Source organism: Grus americana, chromosome 17, assembly GCF_028858705.1.
Source record: "Grus americana isolate bGruAme1 chromosome 17, bGruAme1.mat, whole genome shotgun sequence".
NCBI classification, from domain to species: Eukaryota; Metazoa; Chordata; class Aves; order Gruiformes; family Gruidae; genus Grus; species Grus americana.
The window spans coordinates 9,232,079-9,252,820 of record NC_072868.1 but is presented as its reverse complement, the minus strand read 5'-3'; the positions used below and the strand labels follow the sequence as shown (position 1 = coordinate 9,252,820).

Genomic DNA, 20,742 nt, shown 5'->3' with positions numbered 1-20,742 from the left:
CCCCCACTCCCATCCCGGTTTGGCCCCCCGGGGTCCGTACAGAGAGGTATCAGCCGCGCACGCCCCGTCGGGTAGCACCGGCGGAGTCGGGGGTCCGGGGCGCGGACCGGGGAGTCCGGGGGGCGGGGTCTTACCGGGAGGGGCGGGGCCTCACCGGTGCGGGTGGGGCGGGGCGGCGGGCGCGCAGCAGGGCAGAGCACAGCGGCGGCAGCAGCCCCGGCTCCGGGACGGGGACCGGGACCGGGACGTGCCCCGGGACGGCGGCGAAGGTGAGAGCGGAGCGGAGCCGAGCCGTGTGCGGAGACCCGAGGGTGGCGGGGCCGGGCGGGGGGAGCCCCGCTGCCGGTCCCGGGCAGCCCGGTCGGTCCGTCCCTGCCCCGGGGCCAGCCGCCGCTGCCTCGGTCCATCTCCGTGCCGGCCCCGGGTCCGGCCCCGTCCCGGGGTCTCTCGGTGCGGCGGCCCCTGGGTGCCCCGTGGGCGGTGAAGCCCGGGGGTGGTGGGGAGGAGATGCCGGGGTGTCCCGGAGGGGCACGGTGCAGTTCTGGGGAGTGATCCCTGCCAATGACCCACCACCACTTGCCCTGCCAGCGAAGGCACAGGGCAGTGAGGGTGCGGGGCCGCAGGCAGCCACGGTCTCAGAGTGATGAGCTCACCCCATCCCACCTGGTCTCCTGCCTGGTACCCATGGCTGGTGACAGCCATGCAGGCTGCAGGATATGGCCCTCCGGTGTGGGACACACCAGAAACGGCTGCTCCAACGGTGTTCCCTGTGCCAGCAGCCCTCGGTGCTGTGCTGCAGGAGCTGGTGGGAAAGCCACAGCCACCCGGTCACTGTGTGTGGCGGTGAGCTAGGATGCTGTGGGGCTGGGTGGCTCTGGGACACTTGGACCTTGCAGAGGTGTTTGTGCTTTTTATTGCCAAATGCTCTGTCTCCTGCTCTGAGACAGTGCGGGACAGGCACAGCAAATACCTACTGCAGTGCTGGCATGGATCGCGGCTGAGTTTCAGCCAGGTGCTTTGTGGGTTTGCCAGGGAGGATCCAGCACTTTGCCAGTGGCCAGTCCCGAGCCTGAGCCCAGGGCATCCCTGGTGAGGGGGACGTGCTGTCTGGGGCTGCTGCTCCTGCTCCTGCTCTGCCCTGGGGAGCGGGGCTGGCCCAGGCATTGGCGTGCTGGGAAGGACAAGGAGTGGGGTGGCTGGGAGGTGACAGCAATGTCACTTGAGGGCCATGGGAGCGGGGTGGTGCTGCTGGTGCCCGGCTGCTCACCCACTGAGCCTGGCAGTGCCATGCACGTCCACTGAAAGGCTGAGGCCCGCACTGAGCCCTGAGCTTCCTCCTTTGCTGTCATGGCCAGCACCTTCTCCTTTCTCCGTGCCGAGGTCTCCCTCGGACAAGGGAAGTGCCATTGCGGGGGGTTTTCCCCTCTCTCGGTGCTTCTTGCAGCATGTTTTCCTCCTGATGTTTCTTGGGGAGCTGAAGAAAGTTGAGCATTTGCCTTTGCCCTGGGCTGGTGGCTGTTTGAGGCAGCTCCACCCCAGCAGAGAGCAGCCAGGGAGCGTGGTGGAGAGCAGCGACCCGTGGCAGTGCGGGGGCCATGGATATGCTGAGGGACAGGGTGGCCCCAAGCACCAGCAGTGCTGGGCGGGGAGCCCTGAGCTGCAGGGGAGCCCCTCCGTGATGGGGGTCCTGCTTTGCAGAGAGGCTCTTTCCCTCCATGATGCTCAAGCGCTTGCGTTCCCAGCTGGGAAGGCCTTTTCAGGGAAGGGCTGTGAGGCTGCTCCATGGCAGCTGCTGTCACCTGCCCCAAATTCACCTCCTGTAACTTCTCCTTTCTCTGCACCAGGAGGTCCCTTCTTTCTGGCACGCCATTGTGCACCTTACTGGGTGCCCAATCACCCTGTGGCTGCCAACAACCTCAGCTCTGTGGGGGAGCAGAGCCCTCTGCCCATGGCTGCGTGGCCAGTGGGCACCCCATGCCATGTGCCAATGCCGTACCATGCTGGGTTGGAGCTGCAGGGAGCAGGGCTAGAGCGGGGCTTTCGCTTCTGTCGCAACGGCTTCACTTCCCCTCCCTTGGCTGCAGGATGGGTTGCGTGAAGTCAAAGGAGGCTGGTGTCCAAGAGAAGGTGACAAAAACTGACCCCGGCCCCAGCTTCCAGCAGGGCCACTACGTGAGGGACCCCACTGGTGCCAACGGGAGGGTGAGTGAGAGCCGCCGAGCGAGCTGGGGGTGCAGGGCTGAGCCATCGCGGGGGGCTGAGCCATTGCGGGGGTCTCAGCCCCTCTCCTCACTGGAGCTGCCAGCACCAAGAGCGGGGCCAGCTGTGGGTGCCGGCAGCGCCCGTGTCCTGGGGCAGGGGGCTTGGCCATGGGGTGGGAGCCCAGTCCGTGCTGCAGCAAACTGCAGAGCGAACCCGGTGGGAACCAAGGAATTATGGAAAAAAGGGGAGAAAAATGAAGGTGTTGGGAGGGGACAGAGATGCTTGTGCTGGGTGGGTTGGTGTGTCAGGCAGTGCCAGTGCTGCCCCTCAGGTTCCGTCCTGCCCCTGCCACTGCTGCTGGGGGCTGGGGCTGCAGTGGGGCCGAGACCCCCATGGGGTACAAGTTTCTGCTGTCTGCGATGTCACTCTCTGGTTTTGTCTGCTTTCCAGAGCAATAATGTCCCCAGCAGAGCCGTGTCCCTGTCTGAGGATGGTAGGTACAGGAAGGGCTGCAAGTGGGTGCTCTGGGCTTCTTTGAAGGCCAGACATGGTACGATGAAGATCGGACACTGGGTGCTGTGGGGGTCCTGGCCAGTGTCCTGGCTGCACATGGCAGGGGTGGCTGGGCACCCCATCCCAGCACGGGGAGGGGTGCCCAGGGAACTCCCTTGCTGCAGACTCGGGGGACAACGTGGTGCTGGCGCTCTATGACTACGAGGCGATGCACGCTGGGGATCTGAGCTTCCAGAAAGGGGAGCAGCTGAAGGTGCTGGAGAAGTAAGTGCTGCCGGTGTCCCCCCACCCCGGGGTCTCCTGAAGGCTTGCATGGCTCTGCTGGGGTTTTTTTCTGGAATTTGTGCCTGGAGGAGCTGGTGGTGCCCAGTGCCAGGTGCCGCAGGCTGACCTGACGCCGTCTCTGTTGCAGGTTGGGGGAGTGGTGGCAAGCGCAGTCACTGGCGACGGGGTGCGAAGGCTTCATCCCCAGCAACTACGTTGCCCGAGCCGACTCGCTGGAGACAGAGGAGTGAGTCCATCCCTCAGTGGCACATCCTAGCCCCACACAGTCCCATGCTCCCCCACCGCAGCTGTCCCTGCTCCTGCCCCATGTCCTGCTCCCAGCCCTGACCCACACCAGCCTTAGCTCTCCCAGTCCCAGCAGCGTTCCTCGGTTCATTTGTTTCTGCTGCAGGTGGTTTTTCAAGGGTATCAGCCGGAAGGATGCGGAGCGGCAGCTCCTTGGCCCCGGGAATGTGATCGGGTCCTTCATGATACGGGACAGCGAGACGACGAAAGGTCCAGAGGGGTGCCCGTGGCAGGGCGTGGGGAGCGGCTGCCCTCGCTTGCTGGCAGAGGAGCTCAGGAGACACATCCCCAGCCCCGGGGCTCTGCTTTGCTGCGGGGCAGGGACAGGGGGTCCCATGCTCCTGCTGTGAGTGTTCCCACAAGAGCCCACGGCACTGCCACATGTGCGAGCCCCACGGTGGGGACAGGGCGGTGACATGCCCCTTTGAGGCTGCTTTCGGTATTTGGGGTGCAGGTGTAGCTGGCCTCATGCCTGGGGCCAAAGGGGTGGTGGCAGCACGGTAGGGACGGGTACTGCAGTGGTGGCTCTGCCAGGCAACGGCACCGTGTGTGCCGCGAGCGCGGGATGGCTGGGCGCAGCGGGGACGTGCCCTTTGCGTGGGAGCTGGCAGCTTGCCCCTCCCTGAACAGGCTGCTACTCACTGTCGGTGCGGGATGGGGACGACCTGCAGGGCAGCACGGTGAAGCATTACAAGATCCGGACGCTGGATAGTGGCGGCTTCTACATCTCCCCACGCAGCAACTTCAATACGCTGCAGGAGCTGGTCCAGTACTACAAGGGTGAGCCCCAGGGTGCCTGGCCCCCTGCCCTGGATGGGGCTTTGTCCCCGAGCAAGCCGAGCAGCCACTGGGCAGCTGGGGGTGTGCAGAGGCCAAGAGGATCCTGCGGGTCACTGCTTGGCTCCTGCTGTGGCTCCAGCTGTGACATGCAGCACCTAGACCTCCCCCAGCGTGGTGTCCAGCTTGCTGACTGTCACAGCAGTGCACGTCGGTGTCCCCGGACACCCTGGGCGGGCTGGCGCCCTGGCTGTGCCTGCATGGTGCAGTAATGCCTGGCAAGGCAGAGCGTTGCTCGTGGGGCTGGGCTGCCATGGCTGGTGTTTGACGTGTCCCCAGTGTTTGCAGTGGGACGCGTGGTGCCAGGACATGCCCTGCGGCCACAGAGGCTGCCGTGGGCTCTGCTTCGAAGCAAAAAGCAGCCGGTGAGAGAGGCTGATTGATGGCTCTCGGTGCTCCCCGCAGGGCAAAGTGACGGGCTGTGCCAGAAGCTCACCTACCCCTGCTGCGTGCCCAAACCACAGAAGCCCTGGGAGAAAGATGCCTGGGAGATCCCTCGGGAGTCGCTGAGGCTGGAGAGGAAGCTGGGAGCCGGGCAGTTCGGAGAAGTGTGGATGGGTGAGAGCAAGGGGGAGGCAGCTGGGAGGAAGATGGAGGTGATGGTGGAGGAGGAAGGGTAAGGGATGGGAGAGGAGATGGGAGGATGGAGGGGTGGAAGAGGCAGGGAAGGAGTGACCTGCAGGAGAGGAGCACGGGGAAGTGGAGGTGGCCCTGGGCTTAATGCAGGGACTGCGCTGGGTGGGTGCATGGGGACAGCCCTGGGCTGCACAGGGTCTCCAGCCATTGTGCACCAGCTCCATCTGTAGGAGTGGGTGCTTTGGCTCCAAATCCAGTGCTCCCAGTGCCTGGGCACTGGTCAGGCTGTGAAGGGTCTGTCATGGCACCCTGCAGCTACCTATAACAAGCACACCAAGGTGGCGGTGAAGACAATGAAGCCAGGCAGCATGTCCGTGGATGCCTTCCTGGAGGAGGCGAACCTGATGAAGACCCTGCAGCATGACAAGCTGGTGAAGCTGCACGCGGTTGTCACCAAGGAGGAGCCCATCTACATCATCACCGAGTTCATGGAGAAAGGTGCTGCCCGTGCCCCAGGCGGTGATATCCAGGTCCCCCAGGGATGGTGCAGGATCAGCCCCTCCTGCATCCCCAGGGTTGGCCATGGGCTCTGGACCAGCTGCTGGGGCACTGGGAGTGGGGTCGGCTCCTGCCACTGTGTGTCCGAGTGCTCTGGGGCAGGGTGCTGGGCAGGGTGCTGGGCAGGGGGATGCAGTGACAGCCCTGGGAGAGGGAGGGATGGGGACAGACAAGGAGGAGTGCTCCACAAGGCAGGAGGGAGCCTGCAGCAGGGCTTGCTCCTCCGCCAAATCCATGGGAGCACGGTGGGGGTCAGGTGTGTTTCCCGACTGAGCCAGGACAGCACCCTGTGCTGCCCATGGGACCTGTGCCACCCCAAGGGTGGGTGCAGGGTCTGGCTGAGCCATCAGCCCCAGCACCCTTTCCTGTCCACAGGGAGCTTGCTGGATTTCCTGAAGAGCGAGGAGGGGAACAAGCAGCCGCTCCCGAAGCTGATCGACTTCTCTGCCCAGGTGAGGAGGGAGCAGACCTTCCCCAGCTCCCCACTCCCACTCCCTCTGGCCCCCAAGAAGGGTGAGTGAGGGGATCGAGGAGCCCAAGAACTTATGGGGACTTGAGCAGTGCCAACCAGGAGCCTGGTTTGCACAGGCAAACACTGGGGGTGCAGGGAAGGAGCCGGCGAGGTTTCCCTGCGGCACTGCCCTCGCACCCTGCAGGCAGCCGGCTGCCTGCTCACCATCCGTGTCCAGCTGCCTGTGCAGGAGCAGGTGTGTGTGAAAGCAGAAGTGGCGGCTTCCTCCCCGTTAGCCCATTAACTGCCGCACGCAGCCACTAGCCTGCGCCCAGGCAGTGTCCTGCCTGAGCTGCACAGACACTGGGGGGTTTTGGCCGGGCTGCTCCTTTTGAGGAGCCGGGAACCCTGCATCTTCTAAGGCCGCCATAGTTTCTGCCCCATAGGCTGCAGCCCTTGCTGCCCGTGGTGCTGCTGTTCTTTGTGGAAGTCATGCGTGAGGGTTGGAGCTTGTTTTTGCTGCTCATGTTTGCACGGTCCCTTCTCCAGGACGTGCAGATGCTGGTCAGCGTGGCCCATCCGAGCCTGTGGCTCTCTGGGGAGTAGCTGTGGCAAAGCTATCGATTTCTATCCATTGCTGCTGATGCAATAGTTATCTCCAAACAACACGCTCTGTGTGACAGAGCCTCGTCTGCAAACTTTGCAAAAGCCCCACAAAACTCCACATGGCCGCACACCCACCCCGTGCCACCCCGGCACCAGCTGCGGTGCTCCAGGGCAGCATCTTACACCCGCTCGGGCCGTGCCCCTGGGTAGGACCCACCGACAGCCGTGGCAGCATTAAGCTTCATGTGTTTAATATGAACTCTACAGGCCAACCATTTTGCTGCATTCGCAGTGCCTGGGAGATTGAGCCGGGCAAGGTTTCTAGAAGGGAGCGTAGCGTGTTATGTTACCCCACAGCAATGCCTGCGGGAGGTTTGTGGTTCGTTAAAATCACCTACCTGCCAAGGGGCTGTCACGGACTGTGCGAAGGCAGCTGGAGAGGCAGGAGGACTCAGTGAAAATCATTGTGAGGATATTTTCAGGAGATGATTTTGAGTACAGCTGAGCGTGTTGGTATACATGTAGCTTCGTGTGTGCAACCATTTGTGCAAGCACTGTCTTGCTTCTGCAGTGTCCCCAGACACTGGCTGAATCCAAGGACCCTTTGAGCTAAGCTTGGTACCTCTGTGAAATAATTCATAGAGGTACCTGCGCAACAGGAAAGCCAGGATGGGAGCCCACACCCCGAGGGCTTAGACCAGGTCACTGGCTACTCGAGCCGGCTGTGCCAGGGTCTGCTGATCAGCTGTGCACTCGTGCACGCCATCTGTTCCCAGCAAACTGGCTCTTGCAAAGGCCCGGCTCGGCTCCGTAGCTCAGAGGGACTGCTTTTCTTTCTGCAGCACTGAGAAGCGAAGGCTGAAGCGCTTTCATGTGCAGGCAGCAGGCGTGCACGCAGGCAGGCAGCTAGCGAGCCTGGCGCCCAGGTTTGTGCTGGGGCTGAGTCACTGCGAGCAAAACTGTGTCTGTGGTCATGGAAATAATCTTTCCGCTCTTGCAGTGCTTGTTTACTTCTGGTTTTTGTGTGGAGAGCTCTGTGAGCAACTGCACCTTACCCTGGCCTGGTTTGTGTGGGTGTGATGGGGATGGGGGGCAGTGTCCCCTCCGGCTGCTCCGGCCCCTTCCCCTCCTGGATGCTGGTAGCATCCCCACATGGGGTAATTTGGCACAAATTTGGACGTTGGTTGTGCACACCAGATCATCTCTGCATTGATCAAGGCTAATAGCTGCACAAACAGCCACTGAGTGCAGAGACTTCAGAAGATGGAGCCAGGCGGGGGGGGATCTGTCACAGCCATCCTGCGCCAAGGCAGAACTGACTTATCACAAACTATTCTTGCAGACCCCAGGCATCTCCCCACCCTCCTCAGGAGACCCACCACCGTGCTTTTGTGTCCTCACCGGGGAAGCTCTGCAATGCTGACTGACCCTCACTGCAGCAATGAAAGCCCATTTGTTGTTCCCTTAGTGTAGAGAGGGGATGGTTCACTCCCTGCTTCTCTCAAGCAGCTATTGATGTATTTGGCGACTGGTCTCATGTCCTCTCTGAACAGAGAATGATTTACTCCTCTTCCTGTCTGCATGGCTATGGATGAAGCAGTTGTACCTTGCCCTGTGGACATCCACAGGCACTTGCTCGTGAGCACGTCAGCTCCTCCGATGCCAGTTCTCACTGCTTTTCTCACACAGGGGCTTAAATGGGTCGTGTTGGGCTGGTCACCCAAACCCTGACCTCTTCTGCAAGGGATTCCCTGCACGGAGAGGGGTTCCCATGCAGGAGAGCCCATCACATCTCCTGCTGCGACTCAGCCCCCTTTCACCCCCTTTCCACGCGCTCACCAGAAGCAGTTAACCTCGGTTAAGTCCTGGTAACAGTCACATTGAGCGAGGTTGTGTTATTTCAAACAGCCGTTTTGCATTTTTCTCTTTCCCCTTTTTACAGATTGCAGAAGGAATGGCTTTTATTGAGAAGAGGAACTACATCCACAGAGACCTGAGAGCTGCCAATATTCTGGTGTCGGCAATATTGGTGTGCAAGATTGCAGACTTTGGACTGGCCAGAGTGATTGAAGACAATGAGTACATGGCCCGGGAAGGTGCAGGAGCTGCTGGGGGTGTCTGACCGCTTACTGAGATGGTGAAGGGTTGTGGGATTCCCTTAGAGCTACTTAGCAAGGTGTAACCTTGGTGGCAAGGACCCTGGGAGGGATGTGATGCATAAACAGGCAGATGAGGGAAGCTCCTCTCATTTGCATCACTTCACATGTTCCTCTTCTGTTTGTTTCTTTCTTGTTCCCCATATTTCACCATCAGATTCTCAGCATTTAGATTAAGAGCTCATGGTTCCCATTGGATCTCTTTGTCCAGGTGCCAAGTTTCCCATTAAATGGACCGCACCAGAAGCCATCAACTATGGATCTTTCACTATAAAATCAGATGTCTGGTCCTTTGGGATCCTCCTGACTGAGATCATTACCTATGGGCGCATCCCATACCCAGGTAAGGAGGTGAAATCCCTCCTCTGATCTGGTTCTGAAAGACATGCTCCACCTTCTGGGCCCCATCCAAGGGATCTGTTTCTCCATGAAGTGTGATCTCTGAAAATAGAGGGAATGGTGAGAAATCTGAATCTCGCTCTGGAAGCAGAGTTCAAAGACAGTAGCACAAGGTCTCAAGATGGCAATTCTGTCTGTGAGCCACAGAGAGGAGCCCGGAGCACAAGGCAGTCTGTGAGCAGTCTGCACTACTCAATACATCTATTGTTTGGACAAGAGCTCACCTAGGGTGGATAATTATGAGGATTTTCTCCCTGGAAGTCCTCAGAGGACACCAGCTGTTTGCACTGAGCTGAAATCCACGCTGATGTGACATGGGCCCCTTCCTTTCCATTTCCACAATGCAGAGCTGGGTCATCTTCTCTGGGGAACCCACAAAATGGGTCCAGGTAGTGATGACTTTGGGATGCCCACTGCTTTGGGGAGAAGGGCAGCTACTCTATAGACCATCTTGGGGCTGATCCTGCAAGGAGGTCCTGAGCTCCTCCAGCTCCATGGGAAACCAAGAGTAGTCAGGATCTCTAAAAGAACTGGTGTCTCTGTTTCTAAAATAGAAGATCACGTTTTTAAGGTGAAAGGATGACTGCCTTGCCCCAGGCCGTACTGCATGGCCCTGGGAGAGCGGGTATTGTACACCACAGGTTCCTGGCTCACGAGTTTGCATCACAGCACTAACTCGTGGTTTTCTGCCTCCTGCAGATTAAGCATGTTTGGAAGTAGCACATCAGTTCAGGGCTGATAGCTGGGCCAGGTGTTTTTGGGAAGGCTTGAGCAATCTGTAAATCATCATCATTGGGAACCGCCCTGTATTTTACACTAATTGTTACTTTGGTACCTTTTCTCAATGGGAAATTACTCTGTACAAGAAAAGTAAATGTTGCCACAAACCAACCATGAAGGATCTAGGGTGGGATAAAAGGTTGTTTTGGAGGACCAATTCTGCTGTCACACTAACTTATTTTTATTGGAAGGAATGGCTCATTAAAGACTCAGCAGATGGAGAAGTGTAGCCTTTATTTTTTTGAAATTTATACAAAATTATTGTAATTCCCATCTGATCTGCTCAGCTGGGGTACAAAATGGCATACTACAACTCAGCAACTTGGTTATTCACGTTTCCCTGACTGGGAGTAGGAGTTCCCCCTTCCCAGCCCCTCTAACCTGTCCTTTTTCTTCCTAGTGACATTGCCCAAAGGGTGGGTAGTTTTGGGGTTGGTTTTTTGGGGGGTTTTCGCTTTTAAAAAAATCAGTGATAAACCATGAAACATTCACCTATCCTGCCCTGTTTCTCCAGGGATGTCAAGCGTGGAGGTGATCAGGGCCCTGGAGCACGGGTACCGGATGCCCCGCACAGAGAACTGCCCTGAGGAGCTGTATGACATTATGATGAGATGCTGGAAGACCAAACCGGAGGATCGTCCCACCTTCGAGTACACACAGAGCATTTTGGAGGATTTCTTTACTGCAACAGAGAGCCAGTATCAGCAGCAGCCGTAACACAGGAGGCTCGGTGAAGACGGCGGATACCCCGCACTACACCTGCCGTGTTAGTGGCAGCGAGCACATGCACTCTGCTTTTCCCTGTCCCACTCGTGATTTGCCTGCGCATGCCTTCCTCTACCAGCCTGGCCCAGGAACCAGAGCCTTCCTCCTGTGGCTGGGCTGGAAGCAGGGCAGGAGGAAGCCATGCTCAGGCCAGCCCTCTGGGGCTGCCGGACAGAGGCAGAAGCGACGCGGGGCCATACCTTGTGCCTTTCACATGTGCCAGAGTGCCCATGAGGCGGCTGTTCCGGGAAGCGCTGGCTGGATGGTGGTTGCCTGTGCCGGCAGCACCACGCAAGGAGGAACAGGGCTGGGTCTGTGTCAGTGACAAAGAAGAAGAACCAACAGATTATTACTTTTTTTTAATCCTTCTGAGATCTTATCATGCTGTTTTGCAGAAGTAGGTGCTTTAGCTGCAAGGGCCTTGGTGAAATGCTGTTACGTTCTGGTCCCTGCGTGTTGGGGAAATCCTGGCGGACTCCCACCCGGGCATGCTGTGATGCAGTGTGTCGGCTCATCCTGGGTTTTGAATGACAAGCGTGGCAGAAACACGTCTCTCCTCGCCCTCCTGGGTTTCCTTCCTAAGTACTTTTCATGGTAGCCCCTCTGCAGAGCACGAGTTTGGGGAGGTGGGCAGCGCATGCCGCCAGGTACGGACAGACACAGACGGTGCTTTACAAGGCAATCCCCAGACGGATCCCCCCAACTTCTCGAGCCAAAGGCAGCCCCAAGCCAGCCACCGCCAGCCCTGGCCGAGGAGCCCTCTCCCTCCGTGGGAAAGCCCCGCTGCTCCACTCGCAGGCGTGATTTACCATCTACCGGGGCATCTGAATTAGCAGCAACGAGCCCAGCGTTCCTTGCACAATTTTATGCTGTTCTTTATTTTTTAGTATTTAACGATGGGTTATTTGGGAAAAAGGAGGAAGTTTTTTTTTTTTTTAAAAGATTGCCCTGTACAGCAGAGAACTTCTGGGACTGTCACTGTCTTTTCCTCATGCAAAAGGGCAAACACCGTTGCTTCTCTGCTTTTCTATCAGCTTTGAAACTTCTTTTTGTAATCAATAAAGTATTTATAGAGCTCTCGTCTTTTGGCCTCTCCTCACGTTCCCCAGCCCGGGTGGGGGGTAGGCGGATGGGGCAAGGCCCGGGGGCCTGCAGCACCCGTCGGAGCCGGCGCGCGGACCGGGGCAGTGAGACCGCAGGGACCGGGCCGGGCCGTTCCGGGCCTCCCCGCCGTCTCAGCGCCCACACCGAACATGGCGCCCGCGGCGTCGTGCCCACCCTCCGCGCGAAGGCCGCTGCCCTCAGCAAATATGGCAGCACGGGCCGCCCCCTCCCCGGTTGGCTCCGCGGGGCCGAAGACCCGCTGGGGAACGGAGCGGCGGCCCTCGGCCCGGCAGCAGGGCTCGGCTCGGCCTGGCCCCGGCGCACGCCTGCACCGACAGCACAGAGCTCCACCGTCCGGCCCAGCCCCGGGCTGCCGAGGCCGCTGTCGCCATGGCGATAAGTCCCGCAGCCAACCGCGCGCTGCTTCCGCTGACGTCTGCCCCGACACGTGGATCCAAGATGGCGGCGTCGGCGACGATGGTGAGTGTGGCGGCCCGAGCGGCCGGCGGGGCCCGGCCCGGTCCGGTCCGGTCCGGTCCCCGTGCGGCCCCGCGTCCCTCCCGCCTCCTCCTCGGCCTCTGCCGGGCCCGGTCGGCGCGGGCAGGCGGCGCGGCCCGGAGACGGCCCGGGAGCGGCCCCGGCGCGGGGCGCTGTGAGGGGGCTCCGGGTTGGGCCTGCACCGCGCTGGGAGGGACGCGGCGCCCGGCCCGCAGCCCCGCAGGCCTCCGCGCCCCCCCGCCTCGCCCCGTCCCCGCGGGCTGCGCCGGCCCGTGGCTGGGGGAGGCTCTCCGGTTCCGCTTTGGGCCTTGTAGCCGTCCCGCGTTTCCCTGGGGGTGTCCCCGCGGCCCGGGCGACGGCTGGCCGTGTCACCGGAGGAGGGCTGGGGAGAGCGGGGCGGGGCAGAGCTCGGGCCGCCGCTCGGTGCCCGCGGGCCCAGCGGAGCGGAGCAGGTCCTTGCCCCGCCAGCCCTGCGCTCTGTCGGCAGCAAAACCGGCTCCGTTTCCACTACTCACGGCGTTGTCTGGGCAGGAGGGACGCGGGGCCTGGTGGGGGCACGGCCGTGGGGGAGCGGAGACTTTGGGCGTTCTCGGTTGTAAGGAGCCTCAGCCATCTTTTTCTTCCCGGTGCAGTTTTCTCGAAGGGAAGCGTTGTCCTGAACCAGGTGCTTATGCCAAATAAAAAGGCTGTTGCGTCGTGTGGGGTTTTCACAAGTGTTTGGCAACGATTATGGACGTGGGGCGCGAACAGCCGCTTTATTTCCCTGCATCTTGGTGTCTCTATTATTATTATTATTATTGAGTTATTCCTTAAATCCTTGGAGACCTGAAGATGTTTCTGGTGGTAATTTGCTAAGGTAGGTGAGCGTTGGTGCCACCTCACAGGAGAAAATGAGCCACTGAGACGTTAATTATTTGCCTGAAGTCTTGTAGTAGACAAATGGATTTTCCTCCTTGCTTTCATAGAAGGATATTTCCTTGATAATGTGCGGTAAGAATAGCTGTATGAATAAATTATGTGTGCTGATACAAAGGTTGCTGTTGGCCGGGGTGGGGGATGTGAGGTGACTCGCATAGCATAAAGATTGGCAGAAACTGGAAGGGAGATTGGAAGAGCGGAGGTTTTAATTTATTTTGCTTTAAGCATCTTCATACTTTGCTGGCTTTCTCCCAGGCAGGGAGGAGGGAGTGTCTGAGCTGGCTTTGAGAGCTGGAGATGGTCCTACTGGGAATTTCCTTGTAGCCTTCCCTTTTATGAAAGGCAGAGAAGACTGCTAACAGCTCTCCTGGTGTCAAAGGAGCTCTCTGAAATCAATGTGAATGCAGCACTTGTCTCCTTTCGAAAGGCTTTCAGTGACTCCTCCGAGTGCAAGGGTGAGCTGGGCAGAGATGCAATAAAGATGAGCTTGTCCAAACAGTTGTCAAGAGCATCTAATGAGGCAGCCCTTGAAAAAGGAGGGTGAGTGTCAGGCTGGCACCTCGGAGAGAGCGAAGAGCAGGTGCCGTTAGCACTGTGCGTGTCCTGTTAATGTGCCTGAGGGCAGAATAAATGTTGCATGTGGAAGAGAGCTTCAGTTTGCTGTTACGTGTGGATTTTTTTTTCTTCCCACAAAATAGTGGGTTATGTCTTTCCTCCCCTTCTGTCACCACATTAAAAAGTTTAGGTAAGTGGAACAGGATATCAGAGCTTTGTGAATCTGGCTGGACAAATGGCTCTGCATAGGTTGTGTTTTCCCTGTTTTTCTTTGAAGCTGTATTTGAAAGTTAAAAGTTCTTGATTATGGCTCTTTGATGTCCTTTTGCCTTTCTCTGTAGAAAATAAATGCGATGATGTCCATCACTTCATATGATACCCACCGTTGTCACTTCCTGCTTCCTTTTCCTCCCTTTGAGCAAATACTATATCATGTTCTTAAGTTCATATGTGGATTATGAAACTGTAAGACTTAAACCAGCCCTGATACAGTACCTGTCTTATTAAAATGCTGGCAGAATGCATGAAATTGTTGTTGTTCCAAGGTTTCTTCAAGCTGTCAGTCTGTAGAAAATGCTTGCCAGTAACCTGGGCAGGTATGTTCGGCTGTGGGCTCTCATTTACGTTCGAGTGTGTTGGCAGAGTACCACAGGGAAAAGCTGCTTGTTGGCTTCTGTTTCCCCTTTCCCTTAAATAAATGTTGGAGTTTAGACTTTGGCAGTGGTAGCTTCAAGGACTGCAAGCTGTAGGGAAGCACACACATGTGCGTGGTAATGGCATGAATGCACGTTGTAAGGTCTCTTCACGCTTGGTCAAGCTGGGATTTAGCTAAACAGTTCCTCGGTTTTGGCAGCGTGGTTTTGTGAATTTGCAGAAAATGGCAATATTGTTTAAGTCTTTCTAAATGAGATGAATCAGCAAAATGGTGTCCTGGAATTGTTTGCAAATACCAAGTATAGCAATAATTATCCAGAATTACCTTCATGGAGAAGGTTTGTGTGTGAATTTCCATTTTCGTTGCTGCTCACAGGACAAGAAATACTGTTAGAATGGCTGCAAGGAAGGTTTGGGTTAATTTATTCTTACAGCTAAGCACTTCATTCTAAAGTTAATTACAGGAATAGATTTTCAGAATCTTTCAAGAGAGATCCCACAGGCTTCAGGATAGTTGCTGTTGCCCTTAGAGGATGAGTTTGCCAAGTTTTGTGATGATGGGGAGAGCGGCTGATGCCACTGCTCGGAGGGCTGTTAGTGTAGCTGTGCTTGCAGTGGTGCTGGCAGTGACCTGCCTGTGCTGTGCCAGGTGTTCCTGGGGTGACATGCTCTGCCTGGTCTCCTGCAGTGATTTCTCCAGGCTACTTTCCGCCAGTGCAAGAGAGAAACTCGAGTGTGACTTCTGTCCGGGTCCCGTGTGCAGAAGGAATATTGTGACATTTGAAATAGATTTATTTTTCTTTTCTTTTTCCGAGGGAAAGAGGTTTGCTTTCCTTCAGCAGGCTTTTTGCATGGGACAGATCAATTCAGTGTGAGTACTGCTTCTCATCAGGTGCTGTGATTTGGGGGACGGGGTTAGGAACCTGCACTGGGCATTTCCTTCAGATTTCACTTACAAAGCTCCCCCCACCTGTTGCATAGCAGCATTCCCATTTCTTGCTACCAGATGTTTTTTCCTGGCAAGACTTTCCATAGTCCCCCTCTTATCTTTTTTGTTGCCTGGTACTGCCTGAGTCGTCATCATCTGTATGCAAAGAGCCTGATTTCTGTCAAAGGTTCATCAAAAAATTCATCTTCGATGTGCTTGCATGTCTCCTGAGCACCTTCCAAAATTCTGTCCTTATCTTGTCATCTTGCAAGCTTTTCAGGAAGGATGGCACTGATTTGGTTCTGGGTTTATTAAGTAATATTGTGCTGTGTATGTCTGGCACTTCAGTGACAAACAAAGTGAGAGAATTGCTGCAGGTTGCTGGCTGCTGTAGAGCGTGATGTAGGACAAGAGTGCTGTTTCCTTCCAGTGCTTCACCTGCCTGGGAGACCTTTTCCTACTCAGTCGGAGAGTCACGGAGCACTCTTTTTACAAGAGAGGAGAAGGCAAAATTTAGTGAAGCACAGAAAATAAACCCCACGTTGTTTCAAGGTAGATCAGTGTTAAAGTCCAAGCAATTTTAAAAAGAGTGCTTCCCACTTGCTTTCCAGATGAGGCTTCTTGCCTGCTTTAATTGCATTAAGCTGTGCTTAGAATAGATCTGAAAATCTCCCTTTTAAGCAAAAAAGATATATCTGATAATTTAGTATTAACACATTTTATGCAGGTGCCTAGCATTTGCGTCTTAAATACATTTTAGATTTTAAAAAACCCCAATATTTGACTTTTTTTTCATCCTGCTCAGTGCCACCAATTCTGGATGCTCTATTGACCCTAGCTGGTGTCTGGGCCAAACGTACCTTACTGGCCTCAGAATAAGGCAAAAAGGAAGGTGATGAAGAGGAAGGGGGTATGGGGGCAATAAACACAATTTTTCCATGACCTGATGAGGGATCCCTGTGATAGAGCTGCTATTTCTCCACACCTGGCTCGTGAACATCGAGCTGTTGTGAATGTTTCCTCTGGCGTTGTGTGCATGCTGACTGTGCTTCAGTGCCGTGCCGAGAAAGATGTTGTGGCTGTAGCAGCCTGCCCTTTCCAGCGAGGAGGAACGGTGCTTTTGGCAGTGCCAGTGCTCTGGGGTCTGTGTCGGTGCCCAGAGCTCCTGCCAGCCGCTCTCTGGGTCCCGGATCCCAGCTCCCCTCTGCTTTTGCTTTCCCTGTGGATCCGCTGCTGACAGGGAGCAGCCGTGCCGGGGCTGGCTGTTTGGGACAGGCTCCATAGGCAGCTGATGGGAGCCTAGAGCTTGGCGTGCTTTCTCCTCTGCTGCCTGTGGTATTCAGCTTGTATCCACAAGCCAGCCTTGTGTTTAATTCCCTCACAGTCTGCCCAGATGGTGTTAATTGGTGGGAGGGTAGTGCTGAACCCTGGGCACTGCTGAGCCGGAGCAGGCACCAAGGCTGGTGGTGGCTCGTTTTAGTCCAAGCCCATCTTGCTTGGTCAGTCTGTTTCCACTGCCTTTCCCTTCTATATTTGTCTTCCCACCCCGATTGCAGAGCTCCTACATGTAGGTGTACGGGCAGAAGGTCCCGCTGAGGACACACAGGGGGAGGCAGCAATTGGGTTTATTATCGCTGTATCATTAGCTCGAGTTGTCGCAAACCAGACTCTGGGTTTTGTGTGGTTTTCCAGTGGTGCCGTACACGTGGGAGTTTAGGAGAATGGGCTGAATCTAGTAATACAATGAGATTATACCAGAGTTGATATTCTAATCCAGCCAAGCTGCTGCTGTCTAATACTCATTAAAGCTTGATTTTCATTTCACAGCCTTCCTGATCATGCTTGAGCTGGGCTGGGTTACCCGAGGTAACGGTAGAAACTGAGGAAGCAGTAAAGTCCATTAAAGGATTTGCTGCTGGTGTATGGGGTCTGGTTTGTGCTGGAGCCCACACGGAACTGATTGAACCTTCCAGTCTGACCTGTCTCCCTACTCCCTGAAAAAGAGGTGAAAACATTTTTGCTGTGTTACTGAGCTGTGTTGTGGCCCAGAGGGGTGAGGAAAGAAAAGTGGAATAGGAAGGAGTGGTGCTGTGACCATCCCTTTGGGTGTAGCGAGTGGTTAGTTTGGTGTCAGACCTTACCCTGCACTAACTATTCCACTGCAGGTGGTAGCACGTGAGCCTCAGCCCGTAAGCAGGTACAGGACAACTCCTGACATGTGGAGCTGACAAAAATCTAGTGCCTGGGCTACAGCCCTCTTCTCTAGTAATCCTTGGAGTTTTCTAACACAGGGGTGTTAGATGGGTGGGAGTAGAAAAGTCAGATGACAGCCTGCTAGATGAAGCCTGTTACAGATAAGAAGTGCCTTTTTCTTGTGGTTAAGCAAAGCCAATGTTTTCCTAATCGCAGATGAAGAGACAGACACAGAGTGGAAAGGGACTTCATGAGAGTCACAAAACAAAGTTAAGAATAGATTTTCTGAATTTAATTTGTGTTGAATCACCTGACTGTACAGCCTTTCAAATGGCCAAGATGAATGCTTTCAGTGGTGTTGTCCATCTCTAATGTTGTTCCCATGTTTCTGTTATGTTTTAATGTTTCTTCTCCTTTTTGCAGGAAAGGCTAAGATATATACTGGTCTCGCTGTTGTTGCTGCACGGTACAGACTCTTTCTATGTACCTGGTGTGGCTCCTATCAATTTCCACCGCAATGATCCTGTAGAAATAAAGGTAGGATGAACTTAGAGCTGTTAGTCTGTTTGGTTTGGGTTTTCTTATGTTTTGTGGGTTTTTTCCTTCTTTATATCGTAGCAGCTAAGTGGGACTAGAAAGTCAAATTTGGGGATCCTGTTACTAAAATTTTGGGGGCAGATATTTTCTCTTTTTCACAACATTCCCGTAGGGTTTTGGGGATAAGCAGCCCTCAAGCGGTCACTGTCATCATCTGCACTTCCCAGCATGGTTCTTTTTCTTGCTTCTGATATATTCTACCAAATTCCTTCAGCAGTTGTACCGAAGTCCTCAAGATGTTGCTCTAATTGAGAAAAGAGCCCTCTTTCTCACTGTAGCTTTGAAATGAATTTAATCAGAGGTTTTTCTCCAGCATTATTGTGACTCTCAAAGTGCTTATAGAGGGTGGGCCTTTAGGTGAATGGTAGAATAATGAAGTGGTTTGAATCAGACCTTTTTCTTCTACCCCGTTTGCACATGTTGTGTCTTCAAGTCAAGTGAAATCCATGATAAGTCCTTTCCAAGTGCAGGCATTTGTCCTTGAGCATTGCAGAGCTTAACAACCCAGGCTTGCTGAAGAGCAGTTCCTGTGCGCTATTGCTGGTAGTGAATGATGGAACTGCTTCACCCGTACAGGAGGAAGCCAGGCTTTGTTTCCAGACATCAGCAATTTATAGCCCATTTCATTTATTTTTCTAAAGCTGTGGCCTCTGTCTCAGCAAAATCCAGCACCCTTGGGGATGCTGAGGTTGGCTGCTCCCATGTGAAGCACAACACAATTTGCTCTCTGGCCACAGGCTGCCAGACATGGGCTATTTTTAAGCAAATTAAACTTGCCTGTGGCTACAGTAAGCTTCCCAGAAGAAGAGGGTATTGGAATGGCTGTTCTCAGAGGGGTTTCATGAGCCAAATGCTTCCTCAAGTGATAAGGCAAGTAGGCGTGTTTGCCAGCGCTCTTCCAATAAATGAGCTTGGTTGCATTACAAACCACTCCTGTTTTTCATAGCAACTGTGGCCTTGGCTATGGTGGTATGTCTCTGCACTTCCCTTGTGCCATGTGATTTGTGGGAATTCTCCAGAAATGTTTGGGTTTTGTCACCATCCATTGTCTTCCCAATCTGATGGCTCTCTGGCTTTCCTTACAGAGATAAAAATTGCTGAACTCTTCATATCACTAGAGGCCAGACCTCTAGATCCAGTGTGACATGACATTTTTTGGAGGAAATAACTATAGTCTTGTATGAAATGTGACTCTTGAATCTCTTTTGAGCTCTTTGTTGCTTCTTAGGACTTCACTGAGTCATAAATTTGTGAAACCAATCCACCATGCTGCTTCCTTCAAGTGTTTCTCTGTTTGTGAATGAATTGCTACTAAATCATAGAATCTACAACTAGGAACTGTGCAAAAGCAAAGAAAGCTGGGGCTCTCCCAGCTCCCAAACGTGAGCTTTATGGGAGGTGTCTTGAAGTAAGCTTTAGCTTCTGGCTGATGCTTAGAGAATAGGAAATTATCAGAGTTCTTTCATGGGGATAATCCTTCCGTTCTTCCTCCAGGCTGTGAAGCTCACCAGCTCGCGAACCCAGTTACCGTATGAGTACTACTCATTGCCCTTCTGCCAGCCCACCAAGATAACGTACAAGGCTGAGAATCTTGGTACGTATCTATTGAACAGCATGTTCCCCAGCAGTAAGTGGGCTGCCATTTACAAGCTGCCTGAGGCTATGTTTACAGGAGTAAAAGCAGTTGCAAATGTCATCTCTAATAAACTGTTTGTGGAGAGCCTGCTTCCTCTAATTTGTTATACTCTGGCTGTTTGCAAACTAGGATGTCCATATATTGGAAAGAGAAAATGCCTTTACTGAAGGAGGGCATGTAACCTGCTTCATAAGTAGCACTTGATACTTCCAACAAAATAGCTAAACTGTCCTTCAGTCGTATCCTTACGTCTGTGGTAACAAAGGAGACTTGCTGTCGTCATTCCAGCTGTACAGCACGCTGCCAGCCCAGGGGCAGGATCAGTGGCGAGAAGCCTTCAATTCTGCCCTTATTTTCCTGTTTTCCAGGTGAGGTTCTTCGGGGGGACCGAATTGTAAATACGCCTTTCCAGGTTTCCATGAACGTGGAGAAGAAATGTGAAGTTCTGTGCAACTTTCCCAATAAGCCAGTCATTCTGACAGTGGAGCAGAGCAAGCTGATCGCCGAGCGGATCAGGGAAGATTATTATGTCCATCTGTGAGTCATCTCGAGCATGGGTTTGTGTCAGTGGGGATTCTGTGTTGTGGACAAATTTGATCTGAAATCTGTGTTTTCAGCATTGCTGATAACCTCCCTGTGGCAACACGGCTGGAGTTTTATTCCAATCGTGAGGAAGAGGAGAAGAAGAAGGAGAAGGATGTGCAGTTTGAGCATGGATACAGGCTTGGGTTTATGGACGGTAACAAGGTAGAGAATCCAGATGCTGTCCGAGGGGTGCCCGGAGGAGCTCAGGGTGTCTGTCAGAGGGTGTTAGAGTATCAGAATTGGGAATGCAACCAAAAGCTTCTTATAAAAGTGGAAATATGAGAGAGAGGTTTCTTATTGAAAAAAGGGGGTGGGTGCTGGACTACTGGTACAATAGCCAGGAGTCCCAGCTTTGACTCGCTGTATAACGTTGGACAACTGCATGGGGTGGTTTCCCCTCAGTAGAACAAAGGCAACGTACCCAAAGGCTGGCTAATCTTTGATGGTCTTGGAGCATCTTGTACTTCAAGTGTTTATTGGAGGAAAAGCTGCTTAAGTTTGTACATGGAAACTTAGCATGTGTATTCCTGCAGATATTTTCCATGATTGTGTGCCCTAAGATTAGGTGTTTGACTTAACACTTCAGTATGATAAACAGATGCATTTGTTAGTTGTACACGCAGCTCTGATTGCTTGAATCTAAGTTCTTACGGGCGAATGA

At 54.4% G+C, this 20,742-nt stretch overlaps 2 protein-coding genes across 4 annotated transcripts in view; both read left to right on the top strand.

Moving 5' to 3' along the window:
• The first annotated feature begins 173 nt into the window (after positions 1 to 173).
• On the top strand, positions 174 to 11,488 carry HCK (HCK proto-oncogene, Src family tyrosine kinase). Its single transcript, XM_054845716.1, has 13 exons — positions 174 to 269; positions 2,085 to 2,202; positions 2,653 to 2,695; positions 2,880 to 2,979; positions 3,128 to 3,226; positions 3,392 to 3,495; positions 3,916 to 4,065; positions 4,528 to 4,680; positions 5,014 to 5,196; positions 5,632 to 5,708; positions 8,256 to 8,409; positions 8,681 to 8,812; positions 10,163 to 11,488. Exons 2-13 carry the CDS (start codon positions 2,086 to 2,088, stop codon positions 10,363 to 10,365), a joined length of 1,515 nt encoding a protein of 504 aa, XP_054701691.1. The 5' UTR covers positions 174 to 269; position 2,085; the 3' UTR covers positions 10,366 to 11,488.
• A 419-nt stretch (positions 11,489 to 11,907) lies between these two features.
• Positions 11,908 to 20,742, top strand: part of TM9SF4 (transmembrane 9 superfamily member 4) — a 17,751-nt gene continuing 8,916 nt past the window's right edge. For 2 of the 3 annotated variants that reach the window (XR_008579602.1, XM_054844986.1), the window contains exons 1-5: positions 11,908 to 11,997; positions 17,687 to 17,800; positions 19,355 to 19,454; positions 19,865 to 20,033; positions 20,114 to 20,243. Coding sequence is in view for 2 of the 3 variants with exons in the window: in XM_054844986.1 (XP_054700961.1) it covers positions 11,908 to 11,997; positions 17,687 to 17,800; positions 19,355 to 19,454; positions 19,865 to 20,033; positions 20,114 to 20,243 (603 nt within the window). In the remaining variant the exon portion in view is untranslated. Of the gene's footprint in view, positions 11,998 to 12,658; positions 12,680 to 17,686; positions 17,801 to 19,354; positions 19,455 to 19,864; positions 20,034 to 20,113; positions 20,244 to 20,742 lie in introns of those variants that run through there. The other variant, XM_054844987.1, reaches the window with a different exon arrangement.